The 21,130-nt window shown below is 38.0% G+C and overlaps 2 protein-coding genes across 3 annotated transcripts in view; one reads left to right on the top strand and one right to left on the bottom strand.

Annotated features, from left to right (window-relative positions):
- Positions 1–73: 73 nt before the first annotated feature.
- On the top strand, positions 74–4,964 carry LOC137658185 (14 kDa phosphohistidine phosphatase-like). Of its 2 annotated transcripts, none has more exons than XM_068392864.1 (3): positions 74–210; positions 3,791–3,923; positions 4,596–4,964. In XM_068392864.1, the coding sequence occupies exons 2-3, from the start codon at positions 3,799–3,801 to the stop codon at positions 4,837–4,839; spliced, it is 369 nt and encodes a 122-aa protein (XP_068248965.1). In that variant the 5' UTR covers positions 74–210; positions 3,791–3,798; the 3' UTR covers positions 4,840–4,964. The 2 variants fall into 2 exon arrangements, with proteins under 2 accessions (XP_068248965.1, XP_068248963.1); XM_068392862.1 differs by lacking the exon at positions 74–210 and adding an exon at positions 338–528.
- Positions 4,965–15,205: 10,241 nt separating this feature from the next.
- The window catches only part of LOC137658554 (Golgi resident protein GCP60), a 54,755-nt gene continuing 48,830 nt past the window's right edge, over positions 15,206–21,130 (bottom strand). Inside the window, exons 9-10 of the mRNA XM_068393439.1 lie at positions 20,275–20,443; positions 15,206–19,761 (exon numbers count right to left, since the gene is read on the bottom strand). Coding sequence (XP_068249540.1) covers positions 19,541–19,761; positions 20,275–20,443 — 390 coding nt within the window. The 3' untranslated portion in view covers positions 15,206–19,540. The remainder of the gene's footprint in view (positions 19,762–20,274; positions 20,444–21,130) is intronic.

The following is a 21,130-nucleotide window of genomic DNA, read 5'->3' as shown; positions in this document are numbered from 1 at the left end:
ATCTATTCACCACTTGTTTCATTAAGATGAAACTAATAGAAAACAAAATAAAATTCCAAAATCAAACAAATCTTCATTCCTGAACAAAGACTAAAAAGGGTTTCTGGTTGTGATGCCGACTTCAAGGTTCAAGCACCAACTCAACTATTTGTGTCTCTCCTGTTCCTGTCTGTTGTCACCTAACGTCTGTCATTGACAGTGACCTTTCTGGTAAGAATAAGGTTTTTTGACACATAAACAGCTCTTGATTTGTAATTTGAATGTTATTTAGAACACCAGCAACCGACTGCCAAGATATACTTGTATGTATTTCAGTAGGACGTTCTCGGCTTTAATATATTGCAATTTGCAAGACTCGTCCAGGCCACTCAGACGTATCCCTAGTGCAGAGCTTTGTCGAACATTTTCTGAAAGTATAGTACAAGGTCATATAAATGATTAGCTGCCGTTTCCTCTTACAAAGACCATTATTTTTTGTTAATTCACCTCCTGTGAAGGCAGCACTTGGAAATAGGAGTTTTGCACAAGGTATCGTATCGCCCTAATTATTTACCGGGTTCTTTTGGGTTCGGACCATATGACAATTCAACCAAATTTAGTTTGAATTGTTGATTATGGGGGGTGAATGTAGTTTGTAGGGACAGTTCGATATCTTTCTTATTACTAGCCAAATCGTTCTTACTGGTCCATCTAACCGTATAATATTACATTACTATATGCTTGTTAGTTGGTAAATCTTGGGCCCTTTGTATGTCAGCGGCCAGTTCCTTCCTTGTGGATTAAAAATAAACATCAACTAATCTCAACTTCCCCCCCCCCTAACCTAACCTACAAGCCATGTCCTTACCTACTTACCTTACCTGGGGTTCTCACGCCCCCCTGCAACCTCTCTTACACTGCTGTATTCTAAGTTATCCGTAATCATGCAGGTGGCCGCTATCATACATACACCATTAAATCCTTTCTGGTTTAGTCACGATTAGATTTCAAATCTTTGACATTACCTTTCACATCAAGCTGCACCCCCACTCAATTAAACTGAGCTAGGACAGTGCTTGGGTGTATGTATGATCACGGCCATGCCCCATAACTCCTTATTTTTAGCCTTATTGCTAACGATACGGCAGTCTAAGGCGGGTCGTAGGGGACCGTTACCACTCCCCGTTAGGCAATTAGGTATTGTAGGTTAAGTTAGGTTAGGTTAGGGGAAAAGTTTAGGGTAGGTGGTGTTCTATTCACACGGGATGTCTCCGTCATTATGCAAAGACGCCCAGGTCTGGTTGTTAGTAGCAGGTTTAGTTTATCATATAACTTATAGGGTTAATGATGCACATTGGCCCCTTTAGAACTATAGCTGTCCCAGTTTGGACCATTTTTAGATTAATGGTCCCTCTCTTAATGTCGTTGTAACGAATGTTTGCTCCGCCCTGGATCACTTCACCGGCAATTAAATATTTTTGGGAAGTTTGTATGGAGCTGGCAAGTTGTACGTGATTTGGTGATAATTTCAGTGTTATTTTAAAGTTGAATGAGCAACAAATGATATATGTGATTGTAGTTTTAAAAGTATGGTAAATTTCCAAAATAGTTTTAATTACAGTTTGTCAGACAGTCGTGACACTAACGGACAAATAAGCACCAACAACAATAACAATGTTAATGAATGTTCATTACAAACTATAACTTGAATAGGGGTCCCAGTTTTGCCCATATAAAGATTATTGGTCTCTCTGCCAAATGGGACTGCTTTTCTTCAAAATCCCTGTTTATGTAATAGGTTGGGTTTGGACATTTTTCCTTAAGTTTTGAACCATTACTTAATTTCTCGCAAACGCTCCCGGTGCTCTTACTCGTCAAATATTTTTGTACAGTATTCCAGAATGTTGCATGGTTTAGGTGTATGAGTATATGAGTAATTACATGCGTTACTGTTGCTAATAAACATTCAAAACTTTCGGCTACTTTGTAACTCGTCCTGGGACACCAGTCTTCTACTCATGGGAGTTGGCTGAGCTTTGTCCTTAAGTTCTTACTACCATATAAACTGAGAGGAAGCCATATTCTCTCTCTCACATTATAGTATGCTTGACTAGCAACAATAATGTACAGTAGTAAAGTACTGTACAGACTTTTTTTATTTTTACCTAAATTTTGCAATACAGTATGTGCAATTTTGACCACATGGTCTGTCACGGCTGCCAGTCAGGTCCCTAAGTATTGGATAAATGTGTTGTAAGCTCTTTTTTTTTTTTAACATCAAATAATATTAAATAACAGGCTAGCCCATAGGTTATGTACAGTATACGGTAAAATTTTGAGCTTACATATAGCGGGATTCTTGATGTTTTTATTGCTGTTGGTGTTAGTAGAGAAGGAGACACTCATGTTTTTGATTAATTTTTATTGGTATACTGGCACTAGAAAGCATTGATATCTGATGTACGTTCCCAACCCGATTTCAAGTGCTCTTACTGATCAAGGATTCATTTAGAAAATTCATTAATTCCAAGGTTTTATTCATTACAGGAATTGTTTTAATTCATTGGAATTATCACAATGCTCTGCTTCAGTTACAACTTACAATACCAGTATTATCATATTTGTTATGGTTATTTACCTGCAAAGATTTTAGGATCCATAAATTTTGTTTGGCATACAGTACCGTATGGAGAATTTATCCCTTATCAATATGGCAGTTGTAAATTATTTTAAAATCACTCCATAACTGATATCTTCTCACCTTGCAATCAGCAGTAAATAGGGCTTGCCGGTACTAGAAATATTATAAACGTTAGAAAATGGCTGGATTGACATAATGTTTGTCTGTACTGTATTGTATTTCCAATTTATGCCAGTGGGGATTATAACGCTCTTATGGATGATCAATTATAAGGGACTGTGATCTTCACTAGCACTTATTGAGTTAACTAAACTACAATAATATTGGGTTTGGAGAAGCATGGTTGTTCTCTGACAGTGTGTTGTAATGATACAAGTGAGCAAAAGTGTCACCATTGAAAGGAATTTTTTTTTTTTTTTTTTTTTTTTTTTTTTTTTAAACTAAATCAAACCGTTGTTCATTAGTCTCGGGGAACGCCATAGCCTCTGTACCATGATCTTCCACTGTCTTGAGGTAGAGTTTTCTTGCTTGAGGGTACACTCGGGCACACACTTCCATTTTTTTTTTTTTTTTTTTTCCCCCTCAAGGTTTTTATAGTTTATATATGCAAGATCTTTGAATGTTATCAGTGTTTTTAGAATATTTTACTTTTGTTAATTACTTTTTATAAAATATTTTATTTTAGTGGGTAATTACGCCTCTTGAAGTTAATTTCTCTTTCATTTCTTCACTGGGCTATTTTCCCTGTTGGAGCCCTGGGGCTTATAGTCTCCTGCTTTTCCAACTAGGGTTGTAGCTTAGCTAGTAATAATAATAAAATTATTGTTAAATAATATTCCAACCTTCTTACCAACACATTTATTAGTTAGATATTATGTTATGCAAGAGGATGATTTATATTTTGCAAAAGATAGGAAATTGCTTTGTTATATTTATAAGTTACTTTTATTTATTAATAGTCAAGTTCTTGAATATATACTTTTAATAGATTAAAAAATACAGTGTAATGTATAGGAGCATCAGGTGTTAGTTTACTTTTATTTATTAATAGTCAAGTTCTTGAATATATACTTCTAATAGATTAATAAATACAGTGTAATGTATAGGAGCATCAGGTGTTAGTTTTATCTTTCAATTCACAGAAAAAGTAAATGACTCTTTCCTTTCCAGGAGTTAAAATGGCTTCTCCACTGGACAAAGTAGAAGATGCTGACATTGACGTTGGACGTTTTAAGTATATATTAATCAATGTTCACCATTCGCCAGAAGGAGGACCAGAGGTTTCTAAGCACATTGTCAGAGGGTGAGCATTGTTTGTTAAGTAAATTTGAGTCTCATTCGTATAACAAAGTCAGGATCTATTCAATTTTCCATAATCATCTTTCCTGTATATATACTTTCTTGATGTTAATGACCCAAATTTACAATCCTTATTCTCTGAAAGCTTGCTTATATTGTAATTTTGTTTCAAAGTGTATCAAATTTCATTGAACCTTAAAACTTAAAGAGGCCGTCAGTAGTAGTTAGATAAGGGCATTAAGCTGTTCTGTTGCTGCTTTTCATACTATGGAGAATACATACGCTATACTAGTGATGTAACTACGTGTATGTTCAGATTTGAATTTCCTTTTTGATTTTGAGCAGACCTTTTATTAGAATTAGTGCACACATTTGGAATTCATGCAGATTTAGTTAAGTACTGTATGAGAAAATTTCAATGTAAACTATAAAAGATTTCTTCAATATCAAGACACAGAACATATGAAATATAAGCAATTTTAATCCTTTTAAAAGAACAAAGCTCAAACCATCTGGGGCATTTTTTTTTTTTTTGGCTACTACAGTAAGAGTAAGAAGTTTAAATATTCCTCCACTGTCATCATAAAACTTTGTCATGCTTCTAAGCACTATGTACTGTATATTAATGGTATATATCCGTTGAATTTCCTTTTAACTTTGTCATTTGCTTTTCCAGATACTCTTCTGCAGGCTTTCATGCTGATGTTTATGATAAAGTTGCTCCAGCAATTGAAAAATTGGGGTTAGATTGTGAATGCCTAGGTGGAGGACGTATCCTTCATGATGCCGAGAAAAAGACAATCGAAGTATTTGGTTATTCGCAGGGCTATGGTAGAGCCGATCATTCTCTTTCTGTTGAGATTCTCAAGAAGAAATATCCAGATTATGAAAAAATCACCTTTTCTAATGAGGGCTACTAGTTATATTTTATTACCGTAGGACTAAGATTTATTGTCTGTGTCATACTGTACACACATTTTGGATTAATACGGCTTATTACCATACTGATTTGAATGAATAAAAATTTGTCATCATATGTTTTAAATCATGTTTCATTATTTTATCCTTAAAATGTAAATTTATTGTTCCTTTGCTTTTCAAGATGCATGTATAATTGTATTAAGTTCTGCAAGGAGGTCTTTCCTCATATCTATCATCTGCTCTTGATTATACTATTATATTGATGTACTTTCTGTACTCGCACCTTATACCGTACCGACTCCCCTGGCGTTATAACTAGTAAGGTTGGTTCTCCAGTTGGGATATCTGATCATGCCTTTATTTCATTAGTAGTAAAGACTGAGCCGCCTGTCCCTGATGTATCACACACTAGTGAAATTTATACAAAATCTCAAGCAAACTGGAATGGGATTTTGCATGACCTTTTGTGCTTGAATTGGTCCCAATTATATAGTAGTGTTGATTCTGTTGTCCCTTTGAATGAGAATCTAGTCGGCGTAATTGATAGGCGTATCCCTTCTCGTGAGCTAAAGTACCGAGTGAAGGACAAACCGTGGTTCAATGATGATTGTTGACATGCTTATTTGGAGAAGCAGGAGGCCTATCATCTTTGGAAGGGTAACAGATCAGATTTGACCTGGAATAACTATACTCAGCTTAGAGCTTTTGCTCAGAGTTTATGCTTCAACTGAAAAGGAATACAATTTACCCATAAAAGAAACCCTTTCTGGTACAACTCGGGAACATAAATGGTGGTCTACCCTTAAAGCTGCACTCTTTGGTGTAGATGCAACAGATTCTCCTTTACTTAAACTAGATGGCTCAGTCACTCACTGTCCTAAGGAAAAGGCAACCCTTTTGGCTGATGTTTTTGACAGTAAAAAGAGTAATGAAAAACTTGAACTTCCTCATTCCTGTTTTCTTGAGGCTAAACTAACTAGTTTAGCTTTTTGATCTCGTGAAATTAAAGCTGTGTTGATGGACCTTGATGCTTATCGTGGTCCTTGATGCTTATCGTGGTGTAGACCCAAATGGTATTTTTCCTTTGTTTTTTATAAAGACTGATGATTTCTTAGCTCCAAAGTTATGTTATTTTGCACATGTTAGCAAGAAGAGGAGCTTTTAGAACTTGTTGCAGAATTGGTAATGTTACTCCACTATGTAAATGTGTTTGTGATAGCCTAAGTCCAACTGATTACCGTCCAATTTCCATAACTCCCGTATTATCTAAAGTTTTTGAACGTCTTAATAGGTTTGCTGAAGGTAATCATCTATTCCCTGGTTTGCAATTTAGTTTTCGTAAAGGCCTTAGAGCATGTGATGCCCTTCTTACAATCTCCAATGCTATACAGAAATCCCTTGATTGTGGTCAGGAAGTTCATATCTGACTTTGGCTGTGTTAATCATGGATAATGTGGGAGGGTGGGCTGTGGCACCCTAGCAGTACCAGCTGAACTCGGTTGAGTCCCTTGTTAGGCTGGGAGGAACGTAGAGAGGAGAGGTCCCCTTTTTTGTTTTGTTTCATTTGATGATGTCGGCTACCCCCCAAAATTGGGGGAAGTGCCTTGGTATATGTATTATTGAGATTTTAAGTAATAGATCTCAAAGAGTTGTTGTTGATGGGCACCATAGTGAGAATAGGAATGACATCTGGTGTTCCACAGGTTAGTGTTCTTGGCCCATTACTTTTCATACTATATACACATGACATGTGGTTTGGCCTAGAAAACAAGCTTGTTGCATATGCAGATGATGCTACTCTCTGTGCATCAATTCCATCCCCCGAGTAGATCTGGGGTTGCTGAATCCCTTAATAGAGATTTAGCTAAAATTAGTGCATGGTGCAAATTATGGGGTATGAAGTTGAATCCTAACAAAACTCAAAGTATGATTGTAAGTAGGTCAAGGACAGTGGCTCCTCAACATTCGGATCTCAGTATTGATATGTTTCTTTAACTTTGTATAACTTAAAATTTTAGGTGTGATTCTCGACAGCAAATTTACTTTTGAGAAACACATTAGGTCTGTGTCTTCTCCCATAGCTCAAAAAATTGGCTTATCGGGAAAGTCTTTACAGATTTTCGGTGATCAATCTACTGTATTCTGAAGAAGTGTTTTAATTCTTTCATTCTAACTTGTTTTGAGTATTGTTCTCCTGTCTGGTCTTCAGCTGCTGATTCTCATCTTAATTTGCTGGACAGAACCTTACGGTCTATTAAATTTCTCATTCCTGATCTTGATCTTAATATTTGGCACTGTCGTTCAATTAGTTCATTATGCATGTTGCATAAGATTGTTTGAGTAGATCTACTCTTAATGGAAGGCTTCTTGGGGTGTCCACCATCCATTCTAGTACCTCTGTGAACCACTCTCTTGAGGGCCAAAAAGGGGCCACTAGAGTCGATTTGGTTCCCTCGTGTGACACAAATTTTTGCATCACTTTGTGCAGAATCTTGAACGGAGGGAATGCGTACGCGTTCAGGTGGGACCAGTCTAAAAGGAAAGCGTCTATGTGGGCTGCTTCGAGATCTGGCACTGGGGAGCAGTATGTCTCTAACCTCTCCATCTTCGAGGTTGCAAACAGGTCTATACAAGGACGACCCCAAATCCGCCACAGGTTCTTGCAGACCTTGACGAAGTGTCCATTCTGTGGACAGAACTTGACCTCTCCTGCTGAGACTGTCTGCCATCACGTTCTTTTCCCCCTGAATGAACCTTGTTACCAGGGTTACATTCTTCTCTTTTGCCCAGTAGAGAAGAACCCTCGCAGTCTCGTAAAGGGACCTTGAGTGGGTTCCGCCTTCTTTGGCTATGTAGGCCAACGCTGTAGTGTTGTCGGCGTTGACCTGCACCACTCTGTTCAATACTGACCCTTCGAAGCCTTTGAGGGCCAACACGACTGCCAACAGCTCCTTCTGGTTGATGCGGAGGCTCTCCTGATCTTTTATCCACAGACCCGAGATCTCCAACTTGCCCAGTATTGCTCCCCACCCCGAGTCCGAGGCGTTGGAACACAACACAAGGTCTGGGTTCCTCTGTTCCAGGGAGAGACCTTCTTGAAGTTTGCCCGGATCTTTCCACCACTGAAGGCAACTTTTTACGGATTCCGTAATGGGGATGCATTTTGTCTCTAGATCCTTTTCCTTGTCCCAATGACGATTGAAGTGGAACTGAAGAGGGCGAAGATTCAGCCTTCCCAGGGAGACAAACTGCTCCAATGAGGAGAGGGTTCCCAGCTGACTCATCCACTCTCTCACAGAACACTTCCGTTTCTTTAGAAAGGAATGAAGTTTCTAGAGGGCTTGCTCCGTCCTTGAGGCTGACGGAAAAGCCCGAAAAGCTTGACTTTGAATCTCCATCCCCAAATAAAGGATCTTTTTGGATGGTGTCAGTTGAAACTCGTCTCTGTTTATAAGAAGACCCAGTTCTTCTGATAACCTCAATGTCATCTGTAGATCCTCCAGTCAGTGATTGTAGGAATGAGCTCTGATTAGCCAGTTGTCCAGATACAGGGAGGCTCTGATACCTCTTGAATGCAGTATGCTTGCTACATTTAACATCAGCTTCGTAAATGTTTGAGGGGCGGTGCTGAGGCCGAAACAAAGGGCCCAAAACTGGAAAACTTCCTCCTTGTAAACGAACCTCAGGTAATGCTTGAAGCTCGGATGAATGGGGATGTGGAAGTAAGCATCCTGGAGGTTTAAAAAGACCATCCAGTCGTCCTTTCTTACTGCTGCTAGGACTGACTTCGATGTCTCCATGGAGAACTGTGTCTTCTGAACAAAGGCGTTGAGAGCACTTACGTCCAGGACTGGTCTCCATCCCCCCGAGTTCTTGGGAACCAGGAATAAGCGGTTGTAGAAACATGGTGACCGCAAGTCTCACACCCTCTCTATTGCCTCCTTCTCCAACAAGAGACACATTTGAACTTGCATAGCCTGCCTCTTTGACTCCTCTCTGTATCTGGCAGAGAGATCTATCGGAGCTACTACTAAAGGAGGTTTCCCTATGAAAGAGATTTTGTATCCCTCCTTGAGTAACTGTACGGACAAAAGGTCTGCTCCTCTCCTCTCCCATACTTGCCAAAAGTTGTTTAGTCTGGCTCCTACTGCTGTCTGAAGGCAAACGCAGTCGGACTGCTTTGCCCTGGTCTGAATCCTCTTCTCCTTGCTCTCCTTCCCTCAGGTCTGGAACTACCCCTACTGAAAGTTTTCCCCCGAAAGGGCTGCGAAAACTGAGGGAATGGAGCTTCTTCCTTCGGCTTGCGGCTAGTGAAGGAAGTAGGTAGAACCTTCCTTGCTATCTTTGACACCAAATCCTGTGTGGCCTTTTGGGTTAAAACAGAAGAAACCTCTCTGACCAACTCTTGAGGAAGAAAGAGGTGTGTACAACAATTCTGACTTCTGAAAGGGTGTAACCCCAATGGACAGAAAAGAACACATTTGGGCTCTTTTCTTAAGGACCCCCACCGAGAAAAGGGCTGCCAACTCATTGAATCCGTCCCTTAAGGCTTTATCCATGCACGACAATGTGGATAAGACTATCAGTGTCTACATCCTTCAAGGCAGAAACCTTTTTCCCCAAGGCTCCCAGAGTTCAGTCAAGGAAATTGAATACCTCAAAAGCTCTGAAGATGCCTTTGAGAAGATGGTCAAGTTCTGATGTTGACCAGAGTATTTTGGTCCTCCTCATGGCCGTCCGACGAGGAGCGTCTACCAGACTCGAAAAGTCTCCTTGGGCAGAGGCAGAAACTCCCAAGCCGAGAACTTCTCCCGTCACGTACCAAACACTAGATCTTGAGGCCAATCTAGCCGGGGGAAAAGAGAAAACCATCTTTCCCTGGTCCTTCTTGGATTGCATCCAGTCTCCCATCATCCTCAAAGCTCTCTTTGATGATCGAGACAGTACCATCTTTGTTAACAGACTCCTTTGACGCCTTTCCTAGCGTAAATTCTGAAGGCGGTGAACGAGGAGCAGCAGGCACAAAATAATCTGGAAACTCTTCAGTAAAAACTCTCATGAGTTTCTTAAGGTCAACCGAAGGATGAAGGGTCTTAGGATCTTCTCCTTCCGAGAATTCCTCTAAAAGATCAGAAGGGGAAAGGTGATCGTCGATCCCTTCCTCCGACAAGGCTCTAACAGAGGTAGAGGCGTCTTGTTTACTAGGAGTCAACTCCTTAAGGTCCTGACTTCTGGCGTCAATGGGTCCAAGATCATCACGCCTGGCGTTACGTTGTCCCAACACTTGACGCTCGGAACTAAGACGCTCACGATCATTACGATCGGAACTAAGGCGTCCGCGATCTCGACGCTCGGCTCGACTGGCGTCATAACGACGTCCGAGGCTCTTGCGCTCGGCGTCACGTCTAATTGCTTGACGCTCAGCGTCATGTCTAACTGCTTGACGCTCGGCGTCATGTATAACTGCTCGACGCTCGGCGTCACGTATAACTGCTCGACGCTCGGCGTCACGTCTGGCTGCTTGACGCTCGGCATCATGTGGATCAGTCTCTCGACGCTTAGCAGGAGGATCCTCATTACGTTGCTCGGCGTCGCATCTAACTGCTTGACGCTGGGCGTCATGCGGACCAGTCTCTCGACGCTTAATAAAAGGAGACTCATTACGCCGCTCGGCGTCACGTTAAACTGCATGACGCTCGGCGTCATGACTACCAGGCTCTCGACGCTTGGAAAGCTGCCCATCGTCAAAGACCTCTCGACTTTTAGCCTTCTGACGCTTGGCGTCAAGGTGTGAAGCTTCCTGACGCTCGGGGTGTTGGCGAACCACTCTCTTGTTGTCCGCAGGCTGATAGACTTGCATGAGAGAAGAGAGTTTCTGCTGCATATCTTGCAGCATACTAAAATTAGGGTCAACTTGTGGCAAAACAGGAGACGTTGCTTCTACCACAAGCTCGCTTTCTACGTAGCTCAAGGAATGCACAGGGCGTCCAGAGGACGAAAACTAATCTGAGGGAGGAGGAGGAGCATGTACCAAGGTCATGCCAGTCTCAGAAAACTGTCCTGCTACTGGTTGGGCTGGACGCTTGACAGCTTTCGACATCCTTCTATCTCCTACCGAAACAAAGCGCTTGGCATGAGAGCCTTCTTCGGAAGAAGGAATACGCTCCGGACTGCTCCAATGACTGCAACCAGGAGCTTGAGGCGTCATGATACGACGCTGATCGACAGTCAATCTTCCTCTTCAGAAATCTGGATGCTGACGCTGTGTCATCCGAAGATGATGAAAATACTTTCACCTCACATTTCCCATGGCGAGAGCGAGCGTCCTGTGAAGCTTCAACAGGTACGCTCGAGGGGACGTCTGTTCGGGCGCTAACACCCGTATCCTTTCGCCATTCGACATTCCTTCCCCCAAGGGTTGGAGAGCTTGGAAGAGGTCTAAGGCTAGGAGAATGACAGGTCCGAGTAGATGCACCCTCCACTGCACTTTTAGCACTGACACTAGCACTTTTTAATTGTTTAACATCAGACATTAACTGGGTTCTGTCCGCTGCGAGCGGTTCAACTCTCATGCCCAGGGCTTGAATGGCCACCATCATGTCCTTTAGAGTTGGTTCATCAGCAGTAACAGTAGTGGGATCTGGAACTACCACTACAGGGGAAGGATTAGGTTCGTTGACACGGGAAGGGGAATAATCTCTAGAAGAACGAGATAAACTCCGTCTAATCCTATCTCTAAGTTTACGAGTGTAGCAGTGAAATTCTAACCACTAACTCTCGGACAAAAAAACACATTCATCGCAACAATCAACCAACTCACACACTTTACCTCTACATTTTACACAAATGGAGTGGGGATCAACAGAGACTTTAGCAAGCCGGGTCTTACAACCTCTCACACACCTTCTATAAGTTGAAGAAGAGTCAGATATTTTGAATATTTTAAGGAGAGATCAAACAAGCAAAGGTCAAAATAACAAAATTCAATAGTGGTTCAAGAAAATCCAAAAGCAAATCCAAACAAGCGAAAGCCAAAATTAAATTGTACATCACCAAGATAACTGCAATTATACAGGTTACAGCGAGAGAAAAATCCAACGATGTCGCTGGTGCGGCGGCAGGGAAGATCTGAAGAATGACTGGAATGGTACCGGGTACCTGGGTAGAGGGCGCACTGGTGGTACATCTGGCTACCCCAATCGGCGATTGCAGCGAGTTTTGAAATTTCTGCCGTGACGTCAGGGACGTAAGCTATATATATAACTACCGGGTAAGTCAGATGTTTAAAAAAATAAACAAGTAATAAATAATCAAAATGACATATACTAACGACATTAAATTAGATCTTTCATATATAAACTATAAAAATTTCAATAATAGAAAGAAAAAAAAGTAAAATAACATAGAACAGCGTGCCCAAGTGTACCCTCTGGCAAGAGAACTCTAACCCAAGAGAGTTGAAGGCTATGGTACAGAGGCTATGGCACTACCCAAGACTAGAGAACAATGGTTTGATTTTGGAGTGTCCTTCTCCTAGAAGAGCTGCTTACCATAGCTAAAGTCTCTCTTTTACCCTTATCAAGAGGAAAATAAGTACTGAACAATTACATTGCAGTAGTTAACCCCCCTTTTTTCTTAAAGGTTTAAAAGGCTGCTCATGAATGGCAGGGGCAAGGGATAGTGACATTACCCTATCGAGCAGTACAATACCCTAAAGACTGACCATATACACATATGATTAGCACCTAAGCCCCTCTCCAGCCAAGCTAGGACCAAGGGGGGTCAGGCAATGGCTGCTGATGACTCAGCATATAGACCTATAGGCTCCCAAAAACCCCCATCCTTAGCTCACAAGGATGGCGAGATTGCAGCGACCAAAGAAACCAACGAGTTTGAGCGGGACTCGAACTCAAGTTTGGCGTTCACCAGTCAGGGACGTTACCACATCGGCCACTACAACCCGTTGAGCGAAGAAAAATTGTTAGGTAATCTCAGTGTTGTCAGGCGTATGAGGACAGGAGAATGTGGAAAAAATATGCCAGACTATTCGTGTTTGTGTAGGCAAAGACAAAATGAGCCGTAACCATTGAGAGGGATCCATTGTAGTACCGTCTGGCCAGTCAAAGGACCCAATAACTCTCTAGCGACAGTATCTCAACAGGTGGCTGGTGCCCAGGTCAACCTACTAATAGGCTGGTGCCCTGGTCAACTTACTACAGTACAATTCAGATGTGGCACAAAGATTCTCAGGAGCCCTCTAATCATGGGGGTTATTGGCGACGGCTTAAAATGAATGAAGGTTCCATTGTGAGAGGGAAATTTGAGATAGTATTCACTCCTAGTCAGTGGTATTGGGTTAGAAGAAATTGGGAAGGGCCTGTTCTGCAGACATTAAGTTGAGGGATACTAGTATGATTCTCATCTACATCCACATCTTGGTTTTCTAAAGTTGCAAGATATTGCACTCACGTCTAATAACTTAGAATTGAGGAATTTGCAAATTTTTTGGGCTTAATATTTCTGTATCAAATACCTGCACTGGCTCCTGTTCATTTAAACGGCATAAAAAACTTTGTATACCAATGGGTGTGCTTCTGAATTTGCAAAAAATGCTAAAAGACTTTAATTTCACAGTTACTTCATGTAAACTAAACTGAAAATAAGAGAAATTATTTTGTCCAAGTACTGTATCCTCATGAATATTCATCACAAATAGCAGCAAGTAGAATTTACTCAGAGTACTGTACTGTATTTAGTCAAAAAATTCATTCTACTAATACTTAAGAATGAGGTACTTTTGAGAACTGATTCTCATGAAATAAGCATTAAATACACTTGCAAGAAAGCAATCCCTGTCCAGAAAAAAATAATCGCTATTCAAACATCTTAAATATTATTTCACCAATTTTCATATAACATATTTTGACATACAGTACTTAATATACTGTATTGAAGAAAAATGCCTTAAACTCAGTCTATGAAAATATTTCTTGAGGACTTTTATACTGTAACTGACAGGGTAATTTTAATTGGAAGCAAGCCAATATTTCTGGCATTAAATTCAGTGGTCTCGTTAAGCCATTTAATAACAATAATGACTAATTCTAATAAACAATTGCCTCTACTGTAGGGGCAGGAACCTCCTATTTAAGGTACTGTGTTCATAAGCTTATCAACAGAATAACTATGGTAATGCTCACTACTATATTCCAGTTTTTAGGTACAACTGAAAACTTTATTGTAAGAATAAATGGAAACGCAAAATTGCTTACCTCAACAAAGGCAATACATCCATTTAGCGAAGAACTGACACAGGTAACTCTACAAATGTCCTGGAATTGCAACTACATTTTTGGGAGGATTTCAGTTTCAAAGGCCCACCATTAACACCTAATGAGGTTCTTTGGAGTCCATGGTGATGAAAAGCTAGTTTTGTGAAGCCTAGGGTTGAAATGGTATTCCAATGGCATCAAATGAACTGTAACAACATATGAACAACCCAGACTTTTTGTTTTCCTGCAGGGAGGTACCTTCAAGAATTCACACATTTCAAAATAAGTATATCAATAGCTATGATCCTGATTCAAGCTTTCCTTCTAAAATAAGTATATCAATAGCTATGATCCTGATTCAAGCTTTCCTTCAAGTTGAATAAATAGATAGCACTTTAGTAACAGAGTTTACACCTGCCACCATCATACCTTGTTGTGACTTATTTAAGACTTTTCAACAACCAACATTACTCTTGAAGCTAACTGCAGAAAGTAACCTTTTTCCAAAACTTCATACTATATGGGATGGCAATTTTTTTTGCAAAATTAATGACCCCAACCTGCTGTTGTATTATCAACGAAAAATCTCTTGCTATGCCAGTCCCAATATTCTTTGTTTAGACAATATCCCCAAGCATGTAGCATTTACTTCTTGTCAGGGGTACAATATCGATTGATACACTGAAAACATTCAGGACACATTAATACATCTTTTCTTGAGCTACAAAGCTGAATGGAATATAATTGACTTGGTAATTACAAGTGAAAAGATTTAGCAACTGGGTAAGTATTGCATAATTTCATGGCACTTCCTCACTTGAGGAAAATATGGCAAACTTCCATGAATCCACAATCAAATGCAGTTTTAAGTTACAACAAGAGCTAACATGGAAAACAGCAATGTCTAACCTTTAATAATCATAAACATAAGCCACATCTTGAGCAAATTGTGAATTTATAAAGTAGAATGAAACAGTTCTAGAGTATCTTATGCTTCTTGATCGTTATCTTTCCTACATACCACCAATTTTTTTTTGTCATGATTATTATCCAGCGTGTGTACAATATAATTTGGCAGTTATAGAAACAAGTCTCAATTCTCAGCAGTTTTTTCTCACATGAATATTGCAACATTCACCAACCAGTTCTTGCCAGTACTTGAAGGATTTGCTAATCATACATGCCTCACTATAACTCTCAGAGGTTGGTTGCTCTGAATTATACATAAGCCGTTATCCATTCCATATTTGATAAATAAGTTCTTGATTATTCAAAATAGTAGATGATATCCAGATCTGAGTAAAGCTCCTCCTTATATGGTTTCTGTTTCTTTCTTCAAGAATGTTCCTCCTTGTATTCTCAATTCTAGGTATGAAGCACAAAAGCCTTTTTATACTAATTGATAATAACCATAATACTAGTGACCATCAAGCTTTACTCTCTCCAAGACATATATTGGAATCGTTCACAAAACCTACTCTTTACTTTAAACTGATCTCTGCTATGCAAGTTACATGAACCTTTTTACATAAACTTTCTCCCAATTATCCTTCTAGTTAACATTGTGTGGGCCTGTAATTGGTACTGTAGGACTCAATTACAGAAGGTCCCAAGAAACTACTTGTGTGTTCTGCTATGCATAACCTGACTGTAAAAGGATACTTCCCTGTCAATTTATAGATGGTCTTAAAGAAAATTACAATAACATGCAAGAGATAGCAAAAACATACAAAAGTTTAATTTTTTAACATCAGTACTATTATTATTATCATTATTATTATTGTTATTATTAGTAGTATCATTATTACTATTATTATTATCATTATTATTACTACAGCTTAATCAGCACAGTCACATCTTAATTTTATCAGAGATAACTTTTACTTAAATGTGGATTGAAAATTGGAGAGCAAGGAAAAGTTCCAAGACGGACAGATTGAGTGTGAAGAAAACAAAAGAAATTGAAGATAAATAAAAGGAATAAAACTATGCAGTTTGGACTGAATCCATACTACACAGCCTTCAAAACCATTTAGGGTGTACCAGCAAAGTGTACTGTACATTGCATGTGGTACCCCTACCAGGAAACACAATAGGACAAAAAATTTTTGTTGCTTGCAAACTTTAGTTTGACATGTTGGTAATAAAAAAAACTACATTCACTTAACATTATTAGTTATACTAAGAACTTTTTTTCAAGTACTTTACAATATATAGTCACAAAGATATAAGGAAGTGCACTATCTCAACAATTTGGAAAAATATAATAAGTTTTAAGGTTTAATTACTTACATTTAATCAATGATATTCGGGACTTTTGGGATTTTAAACTTGGAGCAATATTAAATTGAGGATATGCCGTTAACTTTTGTGCTGGTAAATCACAGCCATTTTTACAGTAACAATGATTCAAACATTACATATACTATACTATTAGATGTGGCAAAACAAGACCTAAATACTGTACAGGATACTTTGACCTACTTTAGTTAATAATGTGGTTTAATGTGTAGCAATGTACACAAATGAAACTTGATTCAAATACACATCATGTGTCCCCAGACGAAGGCATTGCAAAAGCCATGAAATTAAATAGTTAGATTTTTGGGGGGCCATAAATATAAAAGGGGCCAAGTCATGGCAATGCAGAATAAATATAACCAAATGTGAAATATAAACGATAGATGCCTAAATTTACATTTCAAAAGCTGTAAAAGTTACTGTGCATCAAGCTCATCAATATAAAGGTGTCATCCCAGCTTTCCATATTATTTACAATACGAAAACCCTGCACAAAATCAAATAACAGTACCCAACATCAAAACTACACTTGTATATATGACTACAGCATTTTTAAGAATGGAAATTCATTACCAATAGAATATAATTCTTATAAACACACTTCCATACAGCAGAGGCAAAAGAAAAAGATGCATCATCCAGACCAATGGGAAATAGACAGGTCTAAAGAACAGATTAGATTTCAGGAACTGCAAAATGTTTGCTTCGAAAAGGAATGGGAATTCTCCGTAAGTATGCTGGCTATTAATGTTATTAATACTGATTCTGTTCTGTCATTACCAATGAATTAACTTGCACCAACTTTCAGTAAACCAAATTCAAATTAATTATTTTAGTTAAATTCATGAATTTACTTCGTAATCACATCAAAGTTAAGCATTTTGGGTGTATGACATAAACCTACTAATTCCATGCTTTAATGTAATTATGCAAAAAGAAACACAAAGAATCTCTTGTTGATATAATTTAGATCAACATTCAATTAACCTAAATCAATTTTCAATGCAAACAAATAATAAAGTGATACTTTGCCTAAGAATTTCTATCACAAATTTGACTTGATTATTGCGGTATTTTGACTAAAATTTTCTATAAATTCAATTTAAGTAGAGGAACATTTTGCCAATAGGAAATGTCCATAACTCCACATAACCACTACCTAATACTGTAGTAAGACTCACTCTTACCTGTAAAAGTTCTGAAAAAAAATCAATACTTAATGTCATAAATGGAGGATAGCTAGCAAAATCTCTAAACATCTTTATAAAATAGATCTTTATTTACTATAATGCATATGTGGGATTTGGAGAGCTTTTGAAGCCTAAACAATATAGGCATACAAAACTGAAAAAAGGTGAAATTAAATACCTAAGCCTAATAACCAACACCGTTCCACATTATGAAATACTCTTGACATTCCCCCATCAGCATATGTCCACGGATCACACTTTTTTTTTTTTGCAAATTTAAGAATTCCTTAAATACCTTATACATATAAATGAAGGAAATTCCTTTTTTTTAAATAAAATATTGAAATTGAACAATGATATGTAAAAGTAATTCATTACACAAATAGTTAATGGAGGAATTATGAACCCAATTTAAAATATAGCATTTATCTTTGCAAACACTATATACTGTATATCAGGCCATGGTTTTGTACGATACATCAGGCCATGGTCTCGACATAAAACTGCATTACCACATTCAAGGTACATTTCCATACACTTTTTGTATTCAATACAAAAAAGTAGCAAAACAACTTTACACGGTTATTCAGTCTGAAGTTGATGGAAAAACGTTTGAGAAAAATCAATGTTGCAACACCCCTTCTTTCACTAATCAAAACATGTTCTTAGAGAAAAAAACTTCTCAATTACGGCACAGAACTTACAATAAGAAAACTCTCAAAAAAAAAATAATTCAGATCTCAAAACAAAAAGAGAAGCTACATAGCCATTGAGGGTATTACACAATCAATTATGCTATATACAGTTCATAAAAAATGCTGGGTACTTCAAGATCTACTATTTCAAAATGTAAACATTCCCATCTGCTACCTGGTGTTCCAAAGGGCTTACACCTTCTCATTTCTATAACTGAAAATATGTATATATTTCACGACAGGACTGATTATTCTTTCCAGGGGAAAGAAAAAGTCTAGGGTAAATATAATGATGCATCCCTCAATGTATTCAAATTGGTTTATAATTTACCAAATCAAATATACAGTATACTGTACATTAAATATTTTCTCTATGAAAATAGGAAAGCTGCAGCCCATATTTTTCTCTTACCAGTAGCAAAAATACAAACTTTAGCAAAGCAATAGCTAATGTCCGAGGTAAGATGTTTGCTATGCTACATAGTGTTACTTCTCAAAGCTCTTTCAAAAACTTGTATTGCATTATCAACAGTCAAAAAATAATCAATAGCGTTAAAAGCATCCCTTATGTAAAGATTTTTCATAATGCCCAATAATGCATATAGGATCCTTACTTTTATAATTCAACTATTCTGTATAATCTGCACATATAAAATCATTTCAATTTAACAAGAGATAAAAAATGCAAAGGCTATATAATTGAAGCTATCTGTAAAGAAATGTATATTTTGGTATTTACAATGGGCAAGGGAAGGCATATACAGCATATTTACAAATAAAAGTACTATGATGATCAGAGCTTCATGGCAATTTTCTAATAGGAAAAGCCCACACTTTAAATGCAATGAAAAAAAAAAAAAGATTACTCAAAGAATTAAACCAACTGTTAGACAAACCATACAACGGAAGTGTATCTATATCTAATAGCTGTCCTCCAAGAACTCATTACAATGTGTAAATGTACATTACATGAACCAAAAATTATTATGCCCCCTACAGCAGTCAATTTATATCATGCAATATACGTACAATCACACATCACCAAACAAAAATTGAAACTATGCTTCCAAAAACCTGCTCTAACAAACACTTTCAAGTATCAAATAGTACTCAAATATGAAAGTTGCTCTGGTGGTTTATGCATTTATAACTTTGGTCCAACACTTAAGTGATATACCTCAATTTATAACTTGAGAACATTGAGGATATTTTAGGAAAACATAAGTTCTACGGAGCTGCTATTCACCTTGTGTAGTAAACTCTGTAATAAAGAGTTTTGCTACGCCAAAGTGAGTAGGAATTATCAAATTTTAATAAGTAAACACCAGTACCAGGGTATGGATGTGATCCTGCATACACTTCTTCGTGACAGTCTCGACGATAGACTGGAATAATTACAGACTGAGATGGTCGCCCACTTTCAGGTTTTCTACCTGCTAATCGTTCAACATCATCTCCTTCTCCTGAAATAACAAATTAGATTTAAACTTTAATAATTAATAAGAGCTATGAGAAAATAGATTAGCAAAAACAACATAAGTAAATTATTGTACTTTTCTCTTTTGACAAAATAAATCAATAACGTACCCACTTTATAATTATGAAGAAGAAAAGCAGCACACATTTGTTCCTTAATTCATTCAATAAATGCCTCATAAAGGGGAAACAACTAAGATCTTTTGGTCCCAAGATGGTTGAACAGAATCTTTTCAATTTTTCTTTAGCCTCCAATTACTATACATTGATTTTACCCTTTTACTTTTGATGTACTCCCTTAGGTTCTATTTCTACCTACCATATAAAATTCTTTAACTATTTCCACCACTTGTTCAAGAAAAAAATTCTCTGGGTTTTCCTTCTGGGAGTCTAAGAGAATGTTTGAAGATATTTTACACCAAGGATTCAAAATTTCCTGTTGGCTAATGCTGGACCCTTGATATATATTCCCTTAGCTAATCGGAAGAGTCGGAACTTACCTTCCGCTTCCTCCTCCTCCTCTTCATCTTCACTCTCTGAGATGTGAACTGAAACTACATTACTGGTGTCTTTGGTCCACTCAAAGTAAACACCAAAACCAATATCGTAACTGTCCGTAGCAAACTCCCAGAACAGGCAGGTGCCATCTTCGTGGGTTGGAACACGTACCTAAAAAGGAAAAAAAAAAACTACTGTATACTTTAAAATATGCCTCAGGCGTAAATTAATACAATATGATAAACTCTTTCTGGTGCAGCTTAGGAACATAAATGATGGACTACCCTCAAATACAGTACACGCATGTTGGTGTAGACTTAACAGTTTCTTCTTTGCTTATTCATATGTCTAACACTAATGGAGAAGCCAACTTTTTTAACAGTTTGACTGTAAGTAAAGTAGTCAGAAACTAAGTATGATACTCAATTTTTCCTTACGCTAAACTGGTTAATTTAGCTATTCATACACTGTGAACCTAACCTTTAACTTTTATATACAGTAAATGAAAATTACCTATATTTGTAAGTAGTCTACTAATGATTGCGAGTTATTTGGAAAGAGTTAGTTTTGGAATGGTTAGCAAATTAAAATAAATTTTAAGAACAGTAACTTTTGTTCTTAGGCCAAGGACCAATAGGGGTGGGTGAGGTTGGAAACTTAATTCAACAGAGCCAATGGTGGAGGACTGGATAAGGTCATAAGTACAAGCTTTCCATTGCAAAAACACAGAAACATCCCATATTTGTCGAATATCCAGAAATAGAACCTGAAAAATAGGTCCAAAATAATTAAGATGAAAGATGAAGGAATGTATAAGGCAAGACCTCCCCCTACTATAAACAGGTGGAGCAAGGGCCA

The sequence above is a fragment of the Palaemon carinicauda genome, chromosome 19 (genome assembly GCF_036898095.1).
Source record: "Palaemon carinicauda isolate YSFRI2023 chromosome 19, ASM3689809v2, whole genome shotgun sequence".
In the NCBI taxonomy this organism is placed as follows: domain Eukaryota; kingdom Metazoa; phylum Arthropoda; class Malacostraca; order Decapoda; family Palaemonidae; genus Palaemon; species Palaemon carinicauda.
The sequence above is the reverse complement of the archived record's forward strand: the minus strand, read 5'-3'. Positions and strand labels throughout refer to the sequence as shown.